This window comes from Leptodactylus fuscus, chromosome 1 (genome assembly GCF_031893055.1).
Source record: "Leptodactylus fuscus isolate aLepFus1 chromosome 1, aLepFus1.hap2, whole genome shotgun sequence".
NCBI classification, from domain to species: Eukaryota; Metazoa; Chordata; class Amphibia; order Anura; family Leptodactylidae; genus Leptodactylus; species Leptodactylus fuscus.
The window spans coordinates 225,003,155-225,027,536 of record NC_134265.1 but is presented as its reverse complement, the minus strand read 5'-3'; the positions used below and the strand labels follow the sequence as shown (position 1 = coordinate 225,027,536).

At 44.6% G+C, this 24,382-nt stretch overlaps 1 protein-coding gene across 5 annotated transcripts in view; it reads left to right on the top strand.

Moving 5' to 3' along the window:
* Nucleotides 1–24,382, top strand: part of PSD3 (pleckstrin and Sec7 domain containing 3) — a 396,137-nt gene that overhangs the window by 297,889 nt on the left and 73,866 nt on the right. For all 5 annotated transcript variants that reach the window (XM_075283716.1, XM_075283717.1, XM_075283718.1 and 2 more), the window contains one exon: nt 4,010–4,206. In XM_075283716.1, coding sequence (XP_075139817.1) covers nt 4,010–4,206 — 197 coding nt within the window. The remainder of the gene's footprint in view (nt 1–4,009; nt 4,207–24,382) is intronic.

Genomic DNA, 24,382 nt, shown 5'->3' with positions numbered 1-24,382 from the left:
TTTTCCTACCCACTCCCTCATGTGCTCACTTCTTTCTCCTACCCCGTGCCTCTTTTCCCTCCTAGCCCCGTGTCCCCTTCCCCCCAACCCCATGCCCCCTTCCCCCATGTTACCTACCCCATGCCCCCTTCCCTGTCTTATCTACCCAGTGACCCCTTTCCCCCCCCCCAGACCCTGTGTCACCTTTCCAGCCACCAACCGGTGCCCACGGCCTCACCAAACCCTGGGCTCCCCGTGCACTGATGTTACAGCGGTGCCTATGAGGGCCCACCTCCCGCGGCAAGCTACGTGCCCCCATTCCATCTGTGGGTGCTGTGGCAGCCCTGTCCCCGTCCCCCTTCCAGGGGCCCCGGGTTTACCTGCCCAGGCCCCCCCATTCCCGCGTCCCCCACTGGACCAGCAACCTCCTCACTCCCAACACTCCACCCCTCTCCCTTCGCAAAGTCCCCTAACTCGCCTGTCGTCACAACCCTTCTCCTGCGGCCGAATGACACTGTAGATAGCCTTGAGCAGACATCGGCGACATCCCCGACGGACATGCAGAGTCCAGAGGCCACAGTCGCCACGGGACAGCAGGCCGAATCGGCGTTCCAGACCGCGGCGCAGGCGACCCCATGTCCGGCCGCGGCAGAGCACTGCGGTCCTGTGGTAAGCCCACACAGGCGGGGCAGCGTACACACTTCTCGCTGCCCCAGAGTACGGCGCTGGTTCAGGACGCTCTGGACCTCTGAGAGCCGCCATGTTCTTGTGGACGCCGGCCGGCCGATAGCTCCGCCCACACAGAGAAGCGGCACCCATCCAGGTGAGCTGCTGATGGGGCTGGGATGACGTCATCCCAGGTCCTACCGTGTCCCAGGTCCTTCAGCGAATTCAAAAGGTGGTGTACGGGAATTCCATGTAGCCTATCGTTCAATCCTGGACCCAAGGTATGTATGTGCGCAATTTCAGCCAAAGCAATGACACCTAGATGCCCGTCTAGGTGTCATTGCGTCCCCTTTCCTGGACAACCCCTTTAAGCAGGTCTTAGCAAAACACACCGATACAGCTGTAGAGCTCCTGGGAATCAGAGCATCAGGGTAAAAGCCTGATACTCTGAATCCCGGGGGCCTTGGACAATTTCCCAGTTTGGGTCAACTAATGCCGCCCCTGCCTATGAATGCATTACCTAAACTATACAGTAGCTTTTGCCTATTTCATTTATTTTTTTTTCCCCAGCTAGATTTCATTATTTTTTCTATAAATTTATCTATAATCCAGTGCAGGAGATCTTATTTACATAGTTCACTTATTACAAATCCCAAAAACATTTTTAGTATTGCATGGGACAGATATACCTAAAATACTACTTTGGTGAGAGAGTTTGAACTGGTTTTACTGCCTGAGTTTGAACTGGTTTTAATGCCTGGCTGTTCTCTGAACTCTCTTCCACAGAGTAATCAGTGGTGAACCTAGCCTCTTTGCAGCCTGAGAAGGACGATCAAAAGACACCCCCCCTCCTCCTCCACCCCCCCCCCCCCGGTATTGAGTCTGGGGCAGGGAGGTGGTAGGGGGTGGTGTTCATCTTTAGATTGTCCGCCTCAGGCAGCAGGAGGGGGGGGTTGGGGGTGCTAGCAGTAACATTACAATAAATACAATGCAGTAATATTTTGTGCAGTAATACTCACAGGAGACGTCTTCCCACATTTCCCATCTCATCCCTTTGGACCGCCATGACCACTACTACCAGCTGTGACTTGACTCTGTAAAGATTGCAACATAGACATCTTTGACTCCTCACTTCTCCATGCACCCAACACCCCCTATCTCTCTCTCTCTTTCTGTGTGTGTATATATATATATATATATATATATCCCACAACTGCCCCTGCAGCCTATATTATGCCCCACAGTGGCACAATAGACTGTGTAGGGGGGCCGCCTTAGTGGACACTTCAAGCTCTATTATGCTCCACAATTGCCCACCCAACTATTATGCTCCACAGTTGCACACCCATGAACAGGCTATTACTACTAGCACAAGCTTCGGGCCTATATGGTACTGCTAGCACAGGCTTTGGGCCTATATGGTAATTTTCCAGACCACGTGATATCTGGGACATTACCATATAGGCCCGACGTCTGCTAGGATTAACATCGGATCCCGGAGAGGTGAGTAACACTGTTTATTAATGTCCCTCACCTCCCCTGGGGTTTCGATTATTATACTCGGGGGTCAGAAAAGACCCCTGAGTATAATAATAGCGGCTTATAGTACAAGGGGAAGCGGGGGCGGCAGTGAGCAGGCCTGGGGAGGTTGGTAAATAGGCCACTACCTGCTGGGGATACTACAGAAGGTAGTGGCCTATTATAAAACAAAAAAAAAAAGTTATTTTACTTACCGATCTCGCTGCTGCTCCTGCTGCCTCCTCTTTTCCTGGCAGTAAGACGTCTGCGTCTCAGCGTAGGTGGCGTGATGATGCCACCTGTGCTGAGATGCAGACAACTAAACCAGCGCCGGAGAAGGCCACTCGGGTTGTTTTAAGAGTTGCCGCTCTCCTGCGTTAGCTTAGGCAAAAAAGTAAACAATAGAAATCGCTGCGGTGGCCGCCCACTTTGGAGCGCCGCCTGAGGCAGTCGCCTCACCTCATTAGAGGTGCGGCGCTGAGAGTAATGGTTTCCTTATAAGTGTAATCTTAGAATAGTCAGTCTTTAAATGTGCCAATTTTAGTGTTTCTCATACTGGATGATAATTCTAGCTTCTTTTGACCACCTATTTTTGGCTCACTTTGCACCTTAAATGCACCTGAATTTTGGCAATTTTTTTTGATACACTGCATTGCAGTTTGAGGCTAGGTTCACATCTGCATTCGGGTTTCCATTTGGGACCCCCTGAACTGAAACCCAATCCGCTTAAAAAAGCGGTTACCCATGGAAACTTGTGGACCCCATAGACTATAATGGAGACCGCATGGTTTCTGCTCGAAAAAGGCGAAAAATGCAGAGAGAAAAGTGCTGCTTGCAGTGTTTTTCTCTCCGCATTTTTCAAGTGGAGTGGGGAACTGAATCCTCATATGGAGAGCCAACGCTGGTGTGAACCCATTCTAAGCCATACCCCTTTACTGGGTAACCCATATAAAGTGTCTATAACAAATAAGAAATATAGTGCAAGGCATGTATGCCAATTTTTTTCGCACATGCTGCATCCAAATTCTAGCATTTTCATTAGTGAATCTGTTACATTACCATCAAGAAGATTGTTTTCTTCCAGGCCTTCATTTCATAATGGAAGTGACGATACTGGATCTGCATAAGATGTATATCCAGCATTTTCACCTAGGGGTTGTCGAATATAACATCTTGCAATGGCCTGAACATATCTGATCAATTATTAGCACAGATTTGGCATGAATAATTGTAATGGAAATCCAATTTGTTTGCAAAAAGCGTCCATGAACATAGAAGCAAAGACTCTGAGCACTGGGCTACGAACCTCAGTCACCAGCAGTTACGTATTTCATGTTGGGAGCTGCAGCCTGGCAACAATTATTGAAAAACTGTTATACCAAAGAATTTTAAATATATTTAGTAGAAATGAAAGCTACTACATGGTAGTTACATGTGAAAGACATGTTTAACAACGGATTTTAATAATAACATTGCGTGTTGCCAGTAGAATTAGAAATGTATGGGACATAAGGTATACAAGGCGCTAGAGAATGAAGCAAACACAGCACGTCTCTGCTGCATAGGCATGTCATTCCCAAGTACCAAGTAATTAAGCAATTTGCTGACAATAACACCAGCAACCCTCCAACAGTGACTGCATGAAAAGCTTGAAGCGTATGCCATCATGTGCATGGTATAAATACATGCCTGAAATATGGAGTTTTTGTACAAATACATTATTTGTTACACTATAAAGGTATTGATGAAACCTGTAGAGATGGATAGCTAGAGATTGGTGGCATTTGTTTACTGGAGATCACAGAATATATATACATATGACATATAAATATTTTTTTCTTAACAGAGACGATGTTGATGCGATGAAGAAATCCCCATCAGACAGCAATGATGACAAATCCAATGGTATGGGATCAAAGAGTGTTAGTCGGATTGGAAGTAGCAGCAACCCGTTTCTGGATATCCCCCATGATCCTAATGCTGCAGTTTACAAGGCTGGTTTCCTTGCACGCAAAATCCATGCAGACATGGATGGGAAAAAAAGTAAGTAATGGTGGTTTTAATTGTGTGCCTTGACCTTGCTGCTCTGTGACTTTGTATGGTGCATATCTGCATACATAATCAGAGTAGACTATCACATTCTATTGCAAAGCGCTGACTATAAAATGGAATATGTTATTTGCCTGTACTGGGAATGGGTTCAGTTAGAGAAAGCTTCATCATTGCACTGGTTATATGATTTCTCTCAGTGCCGTTACACAGTAAAATACAACCATCATAAATGCATAATACAGAAATTCTATTTGCTAGAAAAAAAATAGGTAAATAGATGTAACTGACAATTATTATGCTAATGCTACATAATATGACTCTTACAGTTGGCTCTGAAAGACGTTTACTGAGAGCAATGTGTACGTGAGCAGAATGGATGACAAATGACCTTCGCACCTTTTACTGAAATACAATAATTTGCCCGGGTGTCTACTTCAAACAATATAAAACTCAATTTGTGTGTGTGCCTTGCCTGCTGTGCTGTTCACATAGACCCAAAACTTATTAGGAGACATTGACCACAAAATGGCAAACTTAATAACGCTAAGTTTTAAACCATACAATCTAAAACTAGTTAACAATATTAGTTTCCAACAAAAATTGCGTCAGAATTTCCATTTATGGCTCATCTTAAGCAACACCCATTTTTTGACCAGACTTTGCCACTTGTCGAAAAAGGTACAGAACGCTTAAAGAGGACCTTTCATCAGATCGGGCACATGCAGTTTTATATACTGCTGGAAAGCTGACAGTGCGCTGAATTCAGCGCACTATCAGCTTTCCCGATCTGTGCCCGGTGTAAAGCGCTATCGGTCCCGGTACCGTAGTGCTTTAGTGTCAGAAGGGCGTTTCTGACAGCCAGGGACGCCCTTCTCCACAGCAGTGCCTATCGCGCTGTACTGTGTGAGCGGGGAGGAACGCCCCCTCCCTCTGCTCACACAGCTCGTCCATAGACGAGTATTATCAGGAGGGGAGGGGGGAGTTCCTCCCCGCTCACACTGTGCAGCACGATAGGCGCTGCTGGGCAGAAGGACGTCCCTGGCTAACTGTCAGAAACGCCCTTCTGACACTAAAGCCCTACGGTACCGGGACCGATAGCGCTTTACACCGGGCACAGATCGGAAAAGCCGATAGTGCGCTGAATTCAGCTCACTGTCAGCTTTCCAGCAGTATATAAAACTGCATGTGCCCGATTTGATGAAAGGTCCTCTTTAATGTCTAAACCAGTGGTAGGCAACCTTCGGCACTCCTGCTGTTGTAAAACTACAACTCTCAGCATGCACACTTGCTCTGCTGTTCTTGGAACTCCCATGGAAGTAAATGGATCAAGTTGGGAGTAGTTTCACAGCAGCTAGAGTTCCAAAGTTTGTTGACCCCTGGTCGAAATAGTTAATGTGGTGTAAGTTATGTCTGCTTTAGCAAATATTTGCACTTCCCATAACATAACAATTCTGGAGCATCTTCTATCTTTTTATTGTAATACTTATGTCCTACTATTTATACATGATTAAATAAACAGGGTGATTTTGGTGCTGCCAGCTTCATACTGTGCAGGGACAAATCCCCTTGACAAGAAGAATAGTATCACCCAGGTGTCAATTTATTCATACATTTCTAAGGGCTCGTTCACATCTGTGTCCGGGCCTCCGTTATGCAGGTTTCCGTTTCCTGCATGAAACTGGGCAGGAGACGGAAACCTGCTGGCATCTTTCAAACCCATTCATTTGAATGGGTTTGAAAAGTGTCCAGCTGTGAGCACCGGTGAGCGTTTTATGCTCTCCGCGGTGAAACCGGTTTTTTTTTAACCGGACACAGAGTCGGACATGCATGCAGTAGACGGAAACCTCAGAGCGGAGACCGAACGCTGGTGTGAACCCAGCGTAAGAGGAATAACAGATCAATTCAACAACACAAAGTTATGAGAATAGGTACTCCAGAATTGTTATTTCATGGATAAATACAAGGATTAACAAGTGACAAATACACTTTAAGAAGTTTCAGGATTGTGCTACACTGTTTGCAGATTTACTTAATGTGCATATGCTCTACAGTGGTGTAGCTATAGAGTTTGCAGGAGTTGCAGCCACGACTGGTCCCATGAGCAAATGGATTCACAGTCCCTTCTCACAATACCTAATCTTCTTTCATGTCTGGCGGACTACCGTATATACTCGAGTATAAGCCAACCCGAATATAAGCCGACCCCCTAATTTTACCACAAAAAACTGGGAAAACTTATTGACTCGAGTATAAGCCTAGGGGGGAAATGCAGCAGCTACTAGAAAATTTCAAAAATTTAAATGGTCGGAGTTTTTGGGTGCAGTAGATGCTGGGGAAGGGGAGGGGGTGTTTTGGTTGTCTGTCTGCCCCTTCCCTGAGCTTGAGGACTGTTTTTTTATTCCTCCACTTGGAATTCAGCCTGGTTGAATATAGCGTATCTGCAGTGCTCCTATTAACCCCTTCACTATGGAATACAGTCCTATGAAAAAGTTTGGGCACCCCTATAAATCTTAATCATTTTTAGTTCTAAATATTTTGGTGTTTGCAACAGCCATTTCAGTTTGATATATCTAATAACTGATGGACATAGTAATATTTCAGGATTGAAATGAGGTTTATTGTACTAACAGAAAATGTGCAATATGCATTAAACCAAAATTTGACCGGTGCAAAAGTATGGGCACCTCAACAGAAAAGTGACATTAATATTTGGTAGATCCTCCTTTTGCAAAGATAACAGCCTCTAGTCACTTCCTGTAGCTTTTAATCAGTTCCTGGATCCTGGATGAAGGTATTTTGGACCATTCCTCTTTACAAAACAGTTCAAGTTCAGTTAAGTTTGATGGTCGCCGAGCATGGACAGCCCGCTTCAAATCATCCCACAGATGTTCAATGATATTCAGGTCTGGGGACTGGGATGGCCATTCCAGAACATTGTAATTGTTCCTCTGCATGAATGCCTGAGTCGATTTGGAGCAGTGTTTTGGATCATTGTCTTGCTGAAATATCCATCCCCGGCTTAACTTCAACTTCGTCACTGATTCTTGAACATTATTCTCAAGAATCTGCTGATACTGAGTGCTATCCATGCGACCCTCAACTTTAACAAGATTCCCGTTGCCAGCATTGGCCACATAGCCCCAAAGCATGATGGAACCTCCACCAAATTTTACAGTGGGTAGCAAGTGTTTTTCTTGGAATGCTGTTTTTTTTTTGGACACCATGCATAACGCCTTTTTGTATGACCAAACAACTCAATCTTTGTTTCATCAGTCCACAGGACCTTCTTCCAAAATGAAGCTGGCTTGTCCAAATGCGCTTTTGCATACCTCAGGTGACTCTGTTTGTGGCGTTGCAGAAACGACTTCTTTCTCATCACTCTCCCATACAGCTTCTCCTTGTGCAAAGTGCGCTGTATTGTTGACTGATGCACAGTGACACCATCTGCAGCAAGATGATGCTGCAGCTCTTTGGAGGTGGTCTGTGGATTGTCCTTGACTGTTCTCACCATTCTACTTCTCTGCCTTTCTGATATTTTTCTTGGCTTGCCACTTCTGGGCTTAACAAGAACTGTCTCTGTGGTCTTCCATTTCCTTACTATGTTCCTCACAGTGGAAACTAACAGGTTAAATCTCTGAGACAACTTTTTGTATCCTTCCCCTGAACAACTATGTGGAACAATCTTTGTTTTCAGATCATTTGAGAGTTGTTTTGAGCAGCCCATGATGCCACTCTTCAGAGGAGATTCAAATAGGAGATCAACTTGCAATTGGCCACCTTAAATACCTTTTCTCATGATTGGATACACCTGGCTATGAAGTTCAAAGCTCAGTGAGGTTACAAAACCAATTTTGTGCTTCAGTAAGTCAGTAAAAAATGTAGTTAGGAGTATTCAAATCAAAATAAGGGTGCCCATACTTTTGCACCAGTCAAATTTTGGTTTAATGCATATTGCACATTTTCTGTTAGTACAATAAACCTCATTTCAATCCTGAAATATTTCTGTGTCCATCAGTTATTAGATATATCAAACTGAAATGGCTGTTGCAAACACCAAAATATTTAGAACTAAAAATGATTAAGATTAATAAGGGTGCCCAAACTTTTTCATAGGACTGTATGAGCAGTGCAGATAACCTATACTTAGCCTGGATGTAGTCAGGCTGAATTCTAAGTGTGTGGGGGGGGGGGAATCAGTCTCGGGGAAGGGGCAGTTAGATTTGTTTTCCCGCTACGGCATTTACCGTACAGGAAAAATATATTTATAGGTATGTAGAGCGGGTGTTTTTGGACAGAGGGATAAGTAACGTGTATGTGTTACACAGTATTAGTATTCTATGTGTTCTAGGGAAAGGGGGAGGATTTGAATTTTTAATGCTTTTTTTAATGCTTTTTATTTACTAATACTTTTTTATTTTCACTTTTTTTTTTGCATTTATTAGACCCCTTAGGGGTCTTGAATCCCAGGGGGTCTGATCACTAATGCAATGCATTGCAATGCTAGTGCATTGCAATACATTGCAAAAATTGTCATTTCTTTTGCAGCCTGCAAAAGAGAGATACTGCCGGCCGGGGAGCCTTTACAGGAGCTCTGAGGGGAGTCCCCGGCAAGAGCTCTGAACGGAATCCCCAGCTGGCGGGACCTGAAGGAGAACTGTAGCTGGCCGGCGGCAGGAGCGCTGAGGGGAATTCCTGGCAGAAGCACTTCTGCCGTTGGCCAGCCACAGTTCATAGGATCCCTCCTCCCTCCCTCGTACCGGGACATCGTAGAACATCTCCGCTGTAACACTTACAGCGGAGATGTTCTAGCTCCCCATGCCTGCAATCTCTGATTGCAGGCATGATTGCAGGGAGCTCCGAGGTGCCGGCTGGTATGTTGACCGCTCTGAAGCAGAGCGGCGCCATTATAGTTACAGACCCGGCATCCAGACACCGGGGCAGGTGCCGGGCTGCAGCATCGCCACGCTCATAGCAGGAGCGTAGCGATGCTGTCAATTTCAAACTGCAGAAGTACTTAGGTACTTCTGCTAGCAGGGCCGATCGCAGATACACGCCGGGTGCAGGCCTGAGCTTACGTGGCTGTGTCACCCGGCGTGTGATGGAGTGTGTGGGGTGATCTGTATTCCGGCCCCGCTCGCAGAAGTACCGTAAGTACTTCTGCAGTTTGAAATGAGCAGCATCACTACACTCCTGCTATGAGCGTGGTGATACTGCGGCCCGGCACCCATCGCAGTGTCTGGATGCCGGGTCTGCAACTATATTACCGTAATGACCCGAATATAAGCAGAGGCCGACTTTTTCAGCACAAAAACTGTGCTGAAAAACTCGGCTTATACTCGAGTATATACGGTATATATAATATTGCTCTATGCTCCAAGATTTATGATAAACTGGTTGTCAGTAGAGATGAGTGAATACCGTTTGATCGAGTAGTTATTCGATCAAATATTAAGGTATTCGACATATTGGTTTCCAATTGAATACCACGCGGTAAACGCAGTAAACATTTGTATCCCCTTCCTCCTTCCCTGGTGCTTTTTTTGCATCAATAACTGTGCAGGGGAGGTGGGACAGGAAGCAGGAGAACGTAGGCATAGAAAAAAAAATAGGAAAAAGTCATTGGCTGGCTAAATCAGGTGACCTCGGATTTATAAGAATAGTTTCAGCCATATTTGTGTCATTTGTGGCTTGGTGTTAGATAGGGAGAGACATTATGCTGAGGGGTAGAGAGGGATTAGCTACTGCTAGGCAGGCAGGAAACATTCTCAGAGCTAAACTGCTTAATGAGTGTATATACACCACTATTATATACACACATCCTGCAACTAATTTTGACAAAAACCCTTTTTAGGGCTTGAATTCCCTACCACTGGTATACAGTACATATGTGTCCCATAGGGGTGAGAAGCAAGCTGCATACCTTGCATCCTGTATATATGATACTAGATAAACGCTATATCCGTATATACTTTAAACAAACTGATGTATACAAGTGTTTTTGTTCACTCACTTATTGTACCTGTCCCATTGGGTGAGAAGAAACTTGTATACGTTCATCCGGTATATACAGTAGTAGATAAACGCTTAATATATCTACCCTCCATGTATATTTTAATCAAAAACACTTGTATACATCAGTTTGTGAACTCACTCATTCTACCTGTCCCATTGGGTGAGAAGAAACCTGTATACTGTCATCTGGTATATATGGCGCTTATCTACTACCGTATATATCTGCTGGTGCAAGGCTGAACGCGCACCAAGGGGCAAAAATTTCAATACTGCTGGTGCAAGGCTGAACTCACACCAAGGGGCAAATCTTTAAACACTGCTGGTGTAAGGCTCAACTCACCCCAAGGGCGTAAGGGCTCTTAAAAGAGAAGACTTACTATAAAAATCCAGTCCTTGAAAATTCCAAAATTATCTTTGAAGACAAACTTTTCTACATGCCATTCTTCAGCAACTCTCTATAAATTAAATACAGATCTATTGATATTCTAAGTCTAACTAATATATTCATATTCTATTGATAATCTAACATACTATGAGAAAACATAACTACAGTATATCGTTTCCATTTTTCAAAAATTGTGACAAGATAGGAAACAGAAATGAAACTTGAACTCAAAAGAAAACATACACACGCAGGTTCTATTATGAAGTTACAAGAAGAAGAGTCGCTCAGCAAGTGACAGATGTGGTTCTTTGTGTACACTTTGTCCCACCAAAAAGGCTAATTTTAAGGGCCACAGGTCCAACTTAGACACCCAATGCGTGTAGGGCGCAGAGGGATCGGAGAGGACAGGGCTGTGGTTGACCAGGTACTTATGCAACATGCGCCTCTACTTTTCCCTCCTGGTGACACTAGGCCCCTCAGTGGCGGTAGTTTGGCGAGGGGGTGCTATTAACGTGTCCCGCATCTTTGAGAGTGTTCCCCTGGTGGGTATGGACCGGATGGCAGTTGTTAGCCTCTTGGAGGAACTGTCCTTTCTGCCGCCAGCGAGGGTTGATGCAAACATTTTCAATCATATTCTGCACCAGTTGCTTGTGGCAATCATTTATATGATATGGAATGAAAGATGAGATGTTATTTTTATACCGGGGGTTGAGGATTGCAAAAATTCAGCATTGGTTGCTCTCCATGATGTGTACAATGCGTTTGTCACTGGAAAAGCAGCCCAACATGAAGTCAGCCATGTGTGCCAGAGTTACTTGGCATAATATCGCTGCCCCCACCAGAAGGGTCACTCTCCATTTCTTCCTCTTCCTCCTCCCCTTCGCCCCATCCGCGCTGAAGCAATGGGACGCACTGAACTTCCCCACTAGCCTCATGTGTGAGTGACATCATTTGCCACTTCATCCTCCTCCTCTTCCTCTGTCATTCAACACTGAGAAGCTGACAGTTGTGTGCTCTGAGTATTTAGCTGTGATAGGTCTTCTCCTATCCCGGACTCCTCAGCGTGCAGTGCGTTATCCCTGATTGCAATGAGGGATTCTCGCATCACACAGAGGAGCGGGATGGTTATGCTCACTAATGCGTCGTGATAGCTGACCCTCTTGGTGGACTCCTCAAAGACGCGTAAGATTACACATAAGTCTGACATCCATGGCCACTCATGGTTGACAAACTGAAGGAGATGACTTTGAAGAACCCTTGGGTTTTGGAGATGGTACTCCATCTAAGGTCTCTGCTGCTCACACACCCTGCTCAACATATGGTATGTTGAGTTCCAGCGTGTGGTGATGTCGCACAACAGCCGGCCTTCAGGCAGATGTAGGCATTGCTGGAGGGTTTTCAGGCTAGCAGTGGCTACTGTAGATTTACGAAAGTGGGCTCACAAGCGGCGCACTTTCACCAGTAGCTCAGGCACATTGGAGTAGGTTTTTAAAAACCTTTGCACCACCAACTTAAAAACTTTGGGCCAGGCATGGAAAGTGTTTTGAGTCTGGAAAGCAGAGCCGCTACCAGGTTTCGGCCATTATCACGCACGACCATGCCCGGGCCCAAGTGCATCGGTGAAAACCACATTGCCGTCTCCTCTAGGATGGCATCCCTCACCTCGGGGGCAGTGTGTTTTCTGTCGCACAAGCTGACGAGCTTCAGCACGACCTTCTGACGTCTCCCCACGCCAGTGCTGCAGCGTTTCCAGCTCGCAGCTGGGGTCAATGTTACGGTGGAGGAGGAGGCTTTGTGAGAACCCCTGCCAGGAATCTTGGGCGGGGAGAAGAGATAGGCTGTCCCAGTTTGCGACCCAGTCCCAGACTCCACTACATTCACCCAGCCTATTGTTACAGAGATGCATTGTCCCTGTCCGCATGCACTTGTCCAGGTATCGGTGGTCAAGTGGACCTTAGAGCAAAGCACGGAACTCAGGGCCTGCCTGATGTTATGGGACACGTGTTGGTGCAAGGTGGGGACAGCACACCAAGAGAAGTAGTGACGGCTAGGGGCAACATAGCGAAGTTCCGCAGCTGCCATCAGGTCACGGAAGGCCTGAGTCTCCACAAGCCTAAACTCCAACATCTCCAGGGCCAGCAGTTTTGAGATGTGGCCGTTTAAGGCTCGGGCATGTGGGTGGGTTGCGCTGTACTTCTGCCTGTGATTAAACGCCTGGCAGATGGAAAGTTGCTGGGAAGAGGCGCATCATGGTGCAGGCAAATGGAGCAGAGGCAGGAAAAGAGGAGGATGAGGTTGAAGTCCCCAAAGTGTCAGAGGCAGATGTGGCGTTGTCCTGGCTGGTGGTCTGGACTGCAGCACCAGCACTGGAAACAGTGGAAGAGTCAATGTCGGCAACGTCGGCCAACGATTGTCCTGCATTTGCTCTCTCCCACTGAGCCCAGTGCTTGCCTTACAAATGACGGCGTATGTCTGAGGTGGTCAGGTTGCTTTTCTCAGAGCCCTTATTCAGTTTTGAGTTGCACAGTGTGCAAACCGCACTCAGTTTGTCCTCCACGCATACGTTGAAAAATCTACACACCATCGAGGGACGTGGCCTCAGTGGGTGACTTTTGGGTGAGTAGCTAGTACAGGGAACATCTTGAGCCTTGCAGGCTCTAGCCTGGCTTCTGTGAACCAGCTGTCCTGTGCCTCTGGACATGTCTCTGCCTCTAGCCACCTTTTTTGATGCTGTGCTTGCCTCCACATCTACACTGCTTTCCCCGCTAGACATCACCCCTGTCCAGGTTGGGTCACGAGTAGGCATTGTATCCATAGTAGCTTGACCAAGACCTGGGCCACCAGCTGGATTTCTCCATCCTCGTCCTCTTCCGCTAGCCTTACGCATTTTAAGATGTATACAAGTGTATTTTTAAAAGTATACATGGTGTATATTTTGAGCGTATAGAAAGTACAGTATATACTGTATTGCAAGTATACCACTTGCATCAGACCCGTATGGGACAGGTATATTGAGCGCACAAACTGATGTATACAAGCATAATCTTTTGCAAGTATTCAGGGATGGTATATAGTTAGTGTGCAGAGAAAATAAGGTATATATTCTGTAGGAATTTTAGACCTTGCTTCATACCCGTATGGGACAGGTATATTGGGCGGATGCTCCAGTGTTTGGACATCAGGACACAGAAATTGTTCTGGTAGCTCCTGGGAGGGGGCAAGGGTGAGATGATTCTGCTGGGAAGATTGGGCATGTTGGGCGGAAGGAGGGGCAGACTCTTGGGTAAGAACTGGAGGTAGTGGCTGACTGTCTGATGGAAAAGCAGCTGGAAGCATTATCCGCCAGCCATTGTAACACCTGTTCCTGGTGCTCGGGCCTCGTCAGTGTTGTACCCTGCATCCTGCTTAACGTTGCCATCAAGTCAGGAATTGTGATGAGCGCATGCTAATGTTTCTTTAGCTTAAATTGTGTTTCTGTCCATATTAATGTAGAGGAAAGAAGGTTTCCAAGTATTTTTCCACTTTCATAGAGGTTCTATTGAGTGTGGAAAGTGTCTAGTTGATAGGCTGTGATAGTGGGGTAATCCTGGGACTTTGGTGTGTTAGATGCCCCCAGGCATGCTTCCCCTGCTGTCCCAGTTGCATTCCAGAGGTGTTGGCATCATTTCCTGGGGTTTCATTGTGGACTTGGTGACTCTCCTTAGTTGAATTGTGGTTTCCCCTGAAACGAGCATTTTTTTCCCCATAGACTATAATGGGGTTTGATATTCGGTCGAATATTGAGGGTCTACTCGAAATGAATATCGAATATTTCACTGCTCGCTCATGTCTAGTTGTGAGACATTCCCCCCTAGATCCTGTCTATGAAATTCTGCATTTTTTTTACACTCTTTCCCTTGCTGTTCCTTCCCCTTGCCCAGTTACTGTGTATGGAGAATAGGCTTGAAGTATAGGGCTGTGTAAAATGTAGAGAAAATGAGGGTTGGGGAGAGTCACTTCAAACTGTTAAATCTCTGACATTATAAAACAGACAAACTTGGTTCAAAACACTGTCAGGATTAAGATTTATATGCAGCTGCATAATTTAAAGTGACCCCTTCATGTTCTTTACATTTTATGCAGCCCCGTACTCCAAGCCTGTACTCCATACACAGTAACTGGGTGAGAGGGAGGAACAGCTCTCAATACAGAGGCAAAGGAGAGAATAAAGAGATGCTGGATTTCACAGAACGGGACCAAAATTTGTTATTAAAGTATATTACAAAATGTATTAATGATACAAATACTGCCAGAAAATCAATCAAAAGTTGTCTGAAAGTTTAGTTACACTTTAATGCAGCCATGTTTGGGTCTGGCCTGATAGTGGCTCGGCTGAGCTGAACTCACCATGTCATTTTATCTCAGACAAGTCATGGTTGGGCTGGTACATGTGACCAATACAGACTTTTTTTCCTGGCCTAGATACAACTGGCTGTGGCTGGTCTTAGTGCCTTGTAATCTGTGAGCCTGTCAGTGTGTCATATTAGCAGTGCTTAGCGCATGAGTCTGCTTACCAGTCCCCTTTAATAACATTAGTTGGATTTACATTACGTTACTGTTTTAATAAAAATGATGATTCAGTGTGTTTTGTTTGAGATATACATTTGAAGACCAAGGTAATCTCTATACTTCTTTAACTTCATCATAATTTCCATTTATTTTCCCATCCCAATATGCAGTGGCGCGCTTTCATTTCATGACAACTGAATTATGTTTGCTCCTCATAATTGGTTTTGACATTTCTGCTTAGTCACACAGTTTGTTTTTTTTATGCCCTTCAGCACATAAATTGTATTTCAATGAATAATGTTTGCATTAAATGCACTTTTCTTTGTCAGCTCCAAATGAAAGATGTGCGTTGAATGAAAGCCATGAGCTGTCTATTGTTGTTCCTCTGTACATTATTTGGCTTGCTTATATAGCACCATCATATTCAACAGTACTTTACAGACATTGTCAGTCACTGTCCATATATGGCTCACAATCTAAATTCCTCATCAGAACTAACCCATGCAAACGCTGGGAGAACATAAAAAACATGCAGATGTCCCTAGTTGGATTTGAACCTAAGACTTCAGCACTGCAAGGCAACAGTGCGAACTGTGTTGCCATTAGTTATTATTAATTAGTTGCACAAATCATAAAATTGCAATATTGCTTAGTTATACTGAGTTCTCCTATTACAAATGCCTATGTCTTGGAGTAAAAATCTAGTGCATGAGGACCCATGTCAAACATGTAAAGTAATCCCCTTTCAGGTGCTGCTTGACACTACTACACTGATCTACCCAAAACAGGAGATCCTGGTGCCCCAGTCCTTTGTACACCTGTGGAGATCACAGATCCTTAGGCAAGTTCTCTCCACTCCTTAAAACCAACCTATAATGGGCACCTTATCTCCAAGGACTCCACAACAGCTTTATCAGTAGAACTGTAGTAGTAGTGTTCATTAGATATTTCTTGCTGACGTCTCCGTCGAGATTAATAATGATGTGCCTTCACACTGCTAAAAAAAAAAAAAAAAAAAAAAAAAAAAAGTACATCAACTTACTTTTACATATTCTTACTATAGGACTGGATGAAGAATGAAACAAAGCTACAGTTTTATTTAAAACATATTTTATTTCTTCATTGTAAGGTTCAGATACATTCAACCACTATCATATTTAATCAATTTATAAGCACTTTTTCAATCTTTACAAAACATACAAAAAGTATGTCAAATATTCCGAAAAACAAATAGTACAACCCCCCCCCCCCAAAAAAAAAACAAAAAAAAAACAGAAGCTAATGTCAGAAGTTAACAGAACTGAACCCCCACCCCTGTCTTGGATGACCTGCAACCACATAGTCCTGCGAGTAAGTCTGAGTTCACAAAGAGTTTTTTGGTCAGGAATCCGCCTCAAAATCAGCCTCCAAAAAAAGCCTCCCAATAGAGTTCTATTGGGAGGCTGATTTTGAGGTGGATTCCTGACCAAAAAATTCAGTGTGAACTCAGCGTAAGGCTTCCCTTGATAGGGCATAGATCTATCCATCAAGGGGAACCACAGCCAAAATTGATTCAGATTCTTGTTCCAACTCCACAGTCAAACTTTGGTTTCTCCTTAATGGCTAGATGTCAGCATAGTGTCCAGAGGCTGGAGGCGCTACCAGGAGACAGGCCAGTACACCAGTAGGCATGGAGGGGGCCGTAGGAGGGCAACAACCCAGCAGGACCACTACCTCTGCCTTTGTGCAAGGAGGAACAGGAGGAGCACTGCCAGAGCACTGCAAAATGACCTCCAGCAGGCCACAAATGTGCATGTGTCTGCACAAATGGTTAGAAACCGACTCCATGAGGATGGTATGAGGGCCCGACATCCACAGATGGGGGTTGCGCTCTCAGCCCAACACCACGCAGGACGCTTGGCAATTTGCCACAGAAAACCAGGATTGGCAACTTCACTACTGGTGCCCTGTGCTCTTCACAGTTGAAAGCAGGTTCACACTGAGCACATGTGACAGACATGACAGAGTCTGGAGACACCGTGGAGAGCGATCTGCTGCCTGCAATATCCTTCAGCATGACCAGTTTGGCAGTGGGTCAGTAATGGTGTGGGGTGGCATTTCTTTGGAGGGCTGCACAGCCCTCCATGTGTTTGCCAGAGGTAGCCTGACTTCCATTAGGCACCAAGATGAAATCCTCAGACTGCTTGTGAGACCATATGCTGGTGCAGTTGGTCCTGGTTTCCTCCTGATGCAGGACAATGCCAGACCTCATGTGGCCGGAGTGTGTCAGCAATTCCTGCAAGATAAAGGCATTGGAGCTATGGACTGGCCCACCCATTCCCCAGACATGAATCCGATTGAGAACATCATGTCTCGCTCCATCCACCAATGTCACGTTGCACCACAGACTGTCCAGGAGTTGGCAGATGCTTTAGTCCCGCTCTGGGAGGAGATCCCTCAGGAGACCATCCGCAACCTCATCAGGAGCATGCTCAGGCATTGTATGGAGGTCATACAGGCATGTGGAGGCCACACACACTACTGAGCCTCATTTTGACATGTTTTAAGGACATTACATCAAAGTTGGTTCAGCCTGTAATGTGTTTATGCGCTTTAATTTTGGGGGTGATTCCAAATCCAGGTCTCCATTGGTTAATAAATTTGATTTCCATTGATGATTTTTTTGTGATTTTGTTGTCATCACATTCAATTTTGTACATGAGAATATTTCATTCATTCAGATCTAGGATGTGTTATTTGAGTGCTCCCTTTATTTTTAATAGCAGTGTAGTTTGAAGGTGGGGTGTAGCCAGGGGTTCAACAGGCATCCCAATGACACCAAGAGCACCTCACCCACTGCCTGTGGAATTTCTAAGTCTGATGGAATGGTGTGAAACAAGAGAAGTTCTTTTGGGAGGAGCAAATGTCATATACTATATACTCAGTTTATAAAATTATCCCAATATACACTCACCGGCCACTTTATTAGGTACACCATGCTAGTAACGGGTTGGACCCCCTTTTGCCTTCAGAACTGCCTCAATTCTTCGTGGCATAGATTCAACAAGGTGCTGGAAGCATTCCTCAGAGATTTTGGTCCATATTGACATGATGGCATCACACAGTTGCCGCAGATTTGTCGGCTGCACATCCATGATGCGAATCTCCCGTTCCACCACATCCCAAAGATGCTCTATTGGATTGAGATCTGGTGACTGTGGAGGCCATTGGAGTACAGTGAACTCATTGTCATGTTCAAGAAACCAGTCTGAGATGATTCCAGCTTTATGACATGGCGCATTATCCTGCTGAAAGTAGCCATCAGATGTTGGGTACATTGTGGTCATAAAGGGATGGACATGGTCAGCAACAATACTCAGGTAGGCTTTGGCATTGCAACAATGCTCAATTGGTACCAAGGGGCCCAAAGAGTGCCAAGAAAATATTCCCCACACCATGACACCACCACCACCAGCCTGAACCGTTGATACAAGGCAGGATGGATCCATGCTTTCATGTTGTTGACGCCAAATTCTGACCCTACCATCCGAATGTCGCAGCAGAAATCGAGACTCATCAGACCAGGCAACGTTTTTCCAATCTTCAATTGTCCAATTTCGATGAGCTTGTGCAAATTGTAGCCTCAGTTTCCTGTTCTTAGCTGAAAGGAGTGGCACCCGGTGTGGTCTTCTGCTGCTGTAGCTCATCTGCCTCAAAGTTCGACGTACTGTGCGTTCAGAGATGCTCTTCTGGCTACCTTGGTTGTAACGGGTGGCTATTTGAGTCACTGTTGCCTTTCTATCAGCTCGAACCAGTCTGGCCATTCTCCTCTGACCTCTGGCATCAACAACGCATTTCCGCCCACAGAACTGCCGCTCACTGGATGTTTTTTTCTTTTTCGGACCATTCTCTGTAAACTCTAGAGATGGTTGTGCGTGAAAATCCCAGTAGATCAGCAGTTTCTGAAATACTCAGACCAGCCCTTCTGGCACCAACAACCATGCCACGTTCAAAGGCACTCAAATCACCTTTCTTCCCCATACTGATGCTCGGTTTGAACTGCAGGAGATTGTCTTGACCATGTCTACATGCCTAAATGCACTGAGTTGCCGCCATGTGATTGGCTGATTAGAAATTAAGTGTTAACGAGCAGTTGGACAGGTGTACCTAATAAAGTGGCCGGTGAGTGTAGTTGTATGTGAGTGCATGTCAAACTTCAATGCTACAAATGCACGTCTACCAAGGCGCACATTAGGCCTCATGTCAACCTGTCCAACATCCAAAGATACAGGAGAATGATGCTATGATATAAAAAGAGAGCTGCAGCAGTAGTGACATCATCACAGGTCCTGTACCACTAGCAGGGAAGAGACAGTTGTGAGGCTGTGAATCGAAAGCAGGAGGAGGGACTTACATAGAAGAATCACAGAGGAGGGCGTGAACAGAGTATGACATAAGGGGTGAACGGGAACGCCCACGGTGCACGGAGGGCTCATTTACATATACATTTAAAAGGTAATTCATTAAAACGGGGGGAGGGGTCTTTTAACAAACAATTAGCAGGACCTGAATAGCCTTTTCAGGCATATGTTTATCTAAAATAGCGAAAATCCAGTGATAGAGCCCCTTTAAGGTGACAGTGAGTCTCTTGCCACCTTCAACACGTAATCTTTTTTAACCTTGATTGATAACTTATCCATTAGATTTCAACTTGGAATAACTCTAGCCCAGTCCTGAAAAAAACTTTCAACCTTTGGAGTTTTATACAGATTTTTTTGATCAAAGGCCATAAAGTGACTCAGGGATTCTACCTATGGAATGGTATCAAGGCTAGCATAAAACCTGGAATATTTATATGGGCTATAGGGTTATTATAATGAAAGGATATGTATGTCCTGAAAGGTCTGGTGAAATGCATCACATCCATCACTCTCTCCAGCCACTCCCCAGGTGGACACAGAGTACTGAATGTCCGACTCTGTATCCGGTTTTAAAAAAAACGGTTTCGCCGTGGAGAGCATAAAACGCTCCCCAGTGCTCACGACTGGAAACTTTTCAAACCCATTCGAATGAATGGGTTTGAAAGATGCTGGTAGGTTTCCATCCCCTGACCAGTTTTGAGCAGGAAACGGAAACCTGCAGAATCCCAGGCGCAGATGTGGACGAGCCCTTAGGTAATTTCAGTATAAAACTTTCTTCTTTTATGAAAGTAGTATCAAGGCAATTGGGCATAAACACAACATATGCTGTCTAATATCCAGTACAGAAATTTAGATTTGGACATTAGCATTCAGCAGTGCATAGGCATCAACAGCAGACAGATGTTGGCTATAGTGTAGTAAACAAGATAAATCCCATCTACACATTCCAGGTGAAAATCTTATTTTACTGGGCAGTTCCACCATCTGCAAAAGCAGCAGCATTATATTTATTCCATTTCATTTCACTTCAGTCACAACCCTTTCTAAAACAGATTTTTAAGGAAAAAAAAGTGGAAGATGCAGTTTTTTGTTTGTTTTTTTTACAGCTGTGGCAAACATGCTTCACACACATGGTAATGTTGTACATTTTGTTAACATGGGTCCCCTTTATGTTGGGTTGTTTTTCTGAAATTATAGGGGTGTTTATCCAAATTTGCAGACAATTCAAAGTTGTTGGTTTTGGGGGTTTTTTTTGTTTTTATTTTTGCAAATATAAATTATAAAAAAATTTGCAAAGTTTTAAGATTGTCTCTAAAGATCTTAGTGGTGACAGAGATGAGCAAATTTTTCAAAAATTCAGTTCGGCAGCTTCTCTTAATTGTTAGATTTGATCCAAATTAATTCACGGCAAATTGACTTTAAAAATCTATTTCCTGGCTGCAGAGAGCCTGTATAGTGGTATAGAACACTGTGCCTTGCAGTGGTTCTTAGTGATGTCCCACTAGGGGACCTGAATCAGCGATTCAATGATTGCTCCTTCAGCGCTATTCACTGCAATACATGTGTATTGCAGTCTATAGAGGAAGCCAGCCTATGCAAATGCTGAGGCTGACTTCCTTACTTCTGGGCAGGATCAACCCAGGATCATTGACAAGACCAGGCTGCAGAAGATGTATATCGGCACCCTTTCCCTCCTGATCTTGCCACTGAGGGTGCCGAGGGGGAAATGTAGCATAATAGAAATAAATTTCCTGCACTCAAATTAATGCTTCCAAAATATTGTGAACTTTTATTAACATCCGACAAAAACGTTTCGGTCTCATATAGACCTTCTTCAGTTTGTCTTAAAAATACAAAAGGAAATAACAAAATATAAGTGATTCCATCTCATAAATATAGTACAAATAATATACAAATAACATACAGACAATAGTACACAACAAGGTAATCAATGGTGTTAGATATGTAGCCCAAAAGGTATAAGGTTTATAAGACATATGCATATCTGGGTAACACCATAAAATGAGCAGACAATAGTAGAGCATGCATAAACAGGTGAAGTAGGTGTATTCAACAAGATGATATACTGCCAAACCGAATAGGATATGTCGCCGTGCTTCTACTGAGGAATGGTGCCCAGCTTACTAGACAAAATGTTATGTCCTATGAATACATTGGTATCACAAATCCTGTACAATCTTACCGGTGGGGTATAGTGGAAAGTGGAAGCTTCTGAAATGGTCCAGGTCAGAGGGTGCAGTAGAGGTATGAGAGTGTGGGGTTAAAAGGGATTTTTGGCGCCAAGAGCCATCAGACCGGGAGCCCCGCCCCTAAAGGGGGCGTGGCCCCAAGCCAAAGGACCCTCGGCGCCTCCCCCACAATGTCTAATCAGCTAAGGGGAAGAAGGAGGAGAAGGAGGATGGCGTTGGTGGTATAGAGGGCAGACACAGGTGCAGACTTGCCTGCACTCTCCTATTTTCGGCTATCTTAGCCGAACAACACACTTCCCCCGATGCGTTCCACTGTGGAACGCATAACTTCCGGCCGCGGCACATGCGAACCGGAAGTGCCCGTCTTCCTTGTGCGTTCCACAGTGGAACGCATAACTTCCTGTCGCGGCACACGCGAACCGGAAGTGCCCGACTTCCACACTCCACGGGGCGGCTAATAACGCTGCGGACACAGGGAAACCTGTGTCTGCCCTCTATACCACCAACGCCATCCTCCTTCTCCTCCTTCTTCCCCTTAGCTGATTAGACATTGTGGGGGAGGCGCCGAGGGTCCTTTGGCTTGGGGCCACGCCCCCTTTAGGGGCGGGGCTCCCGGTCTGATGGCTCTTGGCGCCAAAAATCCCTTTTAACCCCACACTCTCATACCTCTACTGCACCCTCTGACCTGGACCATTTCAGAAGCTTCCACTTTCCACTATACCCCACCGGTAAGATTGTACAGGATTTGTGATACCAATGTATTCATAGGACATAACATTTTGTCTAGTAAGCTGGGCACCATTCCTCAGTAGAAGCACGGCGACATATCCTATTCGGTTTGGCAGTATATCATCTTGTTGAATACACCTACTTCACCTGTTTATGCATGCTCTACTATTGTCTGCTCATTTTATGGTGTTACCCAGATATGCATATGTCTTATAAACCTTATACCTTTTGGGCTACATATCTAACACCATTGATTACCTTGTTGTGTACTATTGTCTGTATGTTATTTGTATATTATTTGTACTATATTTATGAGATGGAATCACTTATATTTTGTTATTTCCTTTTGTATTTTTAAGACAAACTGAAGAAGGTCTATATGAGACCGAAACGTTTTTGTCGGATGTTAATAAAAGTTCACAATATTTTGGAAGCATTAATTTGAGTGCAGGAAATTTATTTCTATTTTGCTATGGCTATGAGAAGCCTTTTCCTGGCACCAAACTCCTTGACCGAGTGACGGCACATTAAGATTTTTAGGGAAATGTAGCATGGCGGAACCCCATAACCAAGGCATCCAATGGGTTAAAACCCGCAATCAGAGCTGTGCTCTGACCGGGGGTTAAGGAGCAGGGTGTTAGCTGTTAGTTATAGCCAACATCCACTCCTAATGCCGTGAGCGGCCGTGAAGGGGTTAAAGGGCTCTGACATCACAGGGCTAGCTGCTGATTGGCTGGACACATGGCATTGTGGGTGATCCCGCATTTCCAGAGTTCCTTACCCCATGACCTAACATGTGCAGTAGCCATTTTAGGAAAAATGTGATTTGTTACCACAAAGCTTGAGGTAAGACGGATTTGATGCAATTTGAATATTTCCTGAAATTCCGATCGATTGATTCTATATTTTGTATTAATAAAATATTCACTATATTTTTATGAATTCTGGTGTTGCTACACGTTTTTTTTCTTTATGGTTTGATAATTACTTTGTGTGGTTTTGTTTCTTTAATTGTTGAACTTTTGGTTGGTTATAAAAATCTGTAAAACTCTGCAACATTTTTACTTATATATTATACTAGCATATGCCCGCAACTTCGACTGTAAGTTGGTGTTGGTGCTGAGCCACTTATATGTAGCCAATTGCAGTTGTAGATGATCCACCTGCTCCCGCATCTCGGCTCAGCTACATCGCAGCATATGCGCAGCATACTTAGTTGTATGTACATCTCTGCATCTCTCCACCCACAAAATAGTGTGTAACTCCGCCCACTGCCTAGCATAATCCTATCCTAGAATGGCTAAAGGACCTATGAAAATGTCATGACAGGTCCTTTAGTGTTGTGTGAACCTACATTCCTTCACTGTGGTCGTGTAGTGATGTCATTTACTGGGATAAAAAGTAACCTATGTTTTAATCGGGGTTCCTATCTATGTATGTGGCAAATTTCAAGCAAATCTGTTCAGCCGTTTTTGCGTGATTGAGGAACAAACATCCAAACCCACAAACCTTTTTTTTTTTTTTTTTTTTTTAAATGTAGATTGTGAGCCCCACATAGAGCTCACAATGTACACTTTTCCCTATCAGTATGTCTTTGGAATATAGGATGCAAACACGGGGAGAACATACAAACTCCTTGCAGATGGTTTTTTGCCCTTGGCAGGATTTGAACACCAGGACTTCAGCGCTGCAAGGCTGCAGTGCTAACCACTGAGCCACTATGTGGCCCCTCAAACCCACAAACTTTAATATTAAGTAGGATTGTCTACAAATGTAAATATGTTTATTTAAACAAGCCCCTTTAAGCTTCAACTCACAGGCTTTCAGCTTTACTGCCCTCTGCATGTATTCTACATATACTGTCAATAAGTAGAGCTCTTTGA